The sequence below is a fragment of the Nicotiana attenuata genome, unplaced genomic scaffold, assembly GCF_001879085.1.
Source record: "Nicotiana attenuata strain UT unplaced genomic scaffold, NIATTr2, whole genome shotgun sequence".
NCBI lineage: Eukaryota > Viridiplantae > Streptophyta > Magnoliopsida > Solanales > Solanaceae > Nicotiana > Nicotiana attenuata.
The window spans coordinates 527,990-530,588 of record NW_017670501.1 but is presented as its reverse complement, the minus strand read 5'-3'; the positions used below and the strand labels follow the sequence as shown (position 1 = coordinate 530,588).

The 2,599-nt window shown below is 47.5% G+C and overlaps 1 protein-coding gene across 1 annotated transcript; it reads left to right on the top strand.

Moving 5' to 3' along the window:
- Positions 1-609: 609 nt before the first annotated feature.
- Positions 610-2,164, top strand: LOC109240277. The gene is made up of 3 exons (XM_019406907.1): positions 610-1,230; positions 1,308-1,379; positions 1,547-2,164. Exons 1-3 carry the CDS (start codon positions 610-612, stop codon positions 2,162-2,164), a joined length of 1,311 nt encoding a protein of 436 aa, XP_019262452.1.
- Positions 2,165-2,599: the final 435 nt, after the last annotated feature.

The following is a 2,599-nucleotide window of genomic DNA, read 5'->3' as shown; positions in this document are numbered from 1 at the left end:
GACTTTTGCAAAAGGTACGAGGTTACTCTCGGCCAGATCCATCCCTCCTTTTGGCGCATCGTGATTATGTTGCGTTACTTCTCCAGCAAGGCTGAGGGATTAGAGTTTACCCTCAATCATCTCATTCGGCTATATCGACCTCAGCTGTTTCGAGGGCTGATCAAGATTTAACGCCGATCAAAGAAAGCTTTCATTACTAGTAACGATGAGGATAAAGACCTAGGCTGGATGAGCCAATTTCTCAGAGTGAGGACCTCAGACGTCATCCCTAGGGGAAAAATGCCATTTTTGGATAAAGGGAACTTCAGACGTAAGTGAAGTCCCTTACCAAATACCCTCTCATATTCCGCTTCCGAGTTTTGTAATACCTTTACCTTTTTTGCAGTTGTTGCTTGGATGCCCCATGTGATCCCCGACCTCGAGGACTGGGTCCGAAAATTAGTTGCAACCTCCTCATATGATGAGCGCAAATGGAGTGACTTATCGAGGGGCAAATGGGAGGCCAAGCACCATAGTTAATTCTTCTCCCGGGTTTTCTAATGCTTTCCTTTTACTGTAGATGTTTCCACACTTACACTTATCTGTGCATGCATTGGATATGTCTCTAAAATGAGGCCAGCCCCTCCCGGGGAAGAGACCGAGTCCCCGATTACAAAATCGGGGAAAGACAATAAGAGAAAAAGGGCTTCGGAGTCCAAAGACTCCCAGGAAGAGAGGGCCCCTACTCGGAAGCTAAGGAGGAAACTTATTCACGTGTATGTAGATTCACCCCTCCAACTTCTGGACGATGAACAAAATGAAGGCCAAGAATCGGCGCTGGTGCACCGAACTAGGAAACCGGTCAAAGCCGCCAAGCCCTCCGAACTAGAGACCTTTCCTCGTCGTGAGGGAACTTCGAAGAAAGACTCGGGCAAAGCCCTCGAGTCCCCTGAGGTTGAGATCATTCCCCCGCCTTCAACAAGTACACCGGAAGGGACAAGTACCGAGAACCCCGAAGCCAAACAGAGCGCCCCGAGTGAGGAGCTCGGGGCCGTGACAATAGGCTACTCCCCTTCTCTACCATCTTACTCTAAGGAGGCGATAAAGGATGATCGAGCTCTGCGAATGCCCAACCCGAGAAAGGTCCTCGAAGAAGATCCTTTTCAGGATTGTTTCACTGGGGTCGATGATGTCGCCGACCTTAATGACGCATCTACTCTCTTCGAAGAGGCTCATCGTCTCTTCTCTCAGGTAAACACTAACTTTTATTTGTTGTAATTTTTTCTTCTCCCCTGGTCTTGACTCATATCTTTTTGTTTTTTGTGTAGGCCATCATCAAGTTCAGGTCCGAGCTGAGCCAATGTGAGGCCGAGCTCAGGAAGTCCTCGGATGAGGAGAAGGCCCTGAGGCTCCTTTGTAGCCAAAAGGAGGAGGAGCTCAAGGACCTCCGGGCTGATTTGGACAAAGCTCGCAAAAACGAGGCTGATATAGACAAGTAGGTAACCGTGATTTTAAAAGAGTATGGTCTTCTTGGCCATACCGTGGAGCTAACACTTCAATGTCTCAGCTACAGCAAAAGTTGGAGGTGATCGGGCAGCTCCGGGGCGAGGTCGATCAGGTTAAGACTGACTGCCACCGTTGGAAGGAGAACATGGATCAGCTTGCTGCTGATAAAGAGGCTGCTCTAGCCCAACTGGACTCAGCTGAAACTCAGTTCCGAGGTATCAAACCAAAAAATCTGGCCCAAACCAAGAAGATCGAGGAGCTCGAGGCCAAACTTGCTAAAGCTGGGGTCGAAGTTGCTGAAGCTAGGGCTAAAGTGGAGAGGATGAAGGCCAAGGCTGATAAAACCATCATCGTGTACTTAAGGGAAGCTGAGGCTGTTCAAGAAGAGCTAAGGGAGGCCTCTGACCGGGAAAAACAGAGTAATGATTTGGCCAAGTGCCAGTCCCGGAGGGAGACCCTCGAAGAAATCCACGCTCGAGGTTTCGACCTCATCGCAGAGGTAGCCCAAGCGAAGGCGCAAGAAATCGATGCCAGGTTTCTAGTTTATTCTTATGATAAAGATGTTGTTAGTGGCTCTAAGGACGGGGGAGATGGAGATGGAGCACCCGAGGAGGAAGCTCCCGAAGATGCGGCTATTAAAGATGTGACTACCGAGGGTGCAGCTCCCAAAGTAGATTAGGTTCTTTTTGCTCTTGTTTTTTGTATAAGTCCCCTTGTGGGCATTGTAAATACTCTTTATGAATATAAGGAATTCCTTTCTTTTTGCTTTATCTCCGATTTGTATTAAATTTTGCCTCGTCTTCATTTATGAAATTTTTTGATGTTATGGCTTTAATGATCAAATGAGCACTGGCTCGGACTCAGAATAGAAAAAACCTTAGGTTTTTTAGTGATCAATGGGTGATCTATGGACTTATAATAGATACCTCTTAGGCTCTTTTGTTAATCCTCGAGCTATGCTTAAGTTGATTTGATGTGATCTCGGGATGACGAGACTGTTGAGTCCGAGTTAAGTGAGAGTAAAATCTCGAACTCTACATGCTTCGGCCCTTAGGCTATTTTAAATCGGCCCTTAGGCTCTTTTAGTTGGGCCAATTCGGCCTCTAAAGCGGCT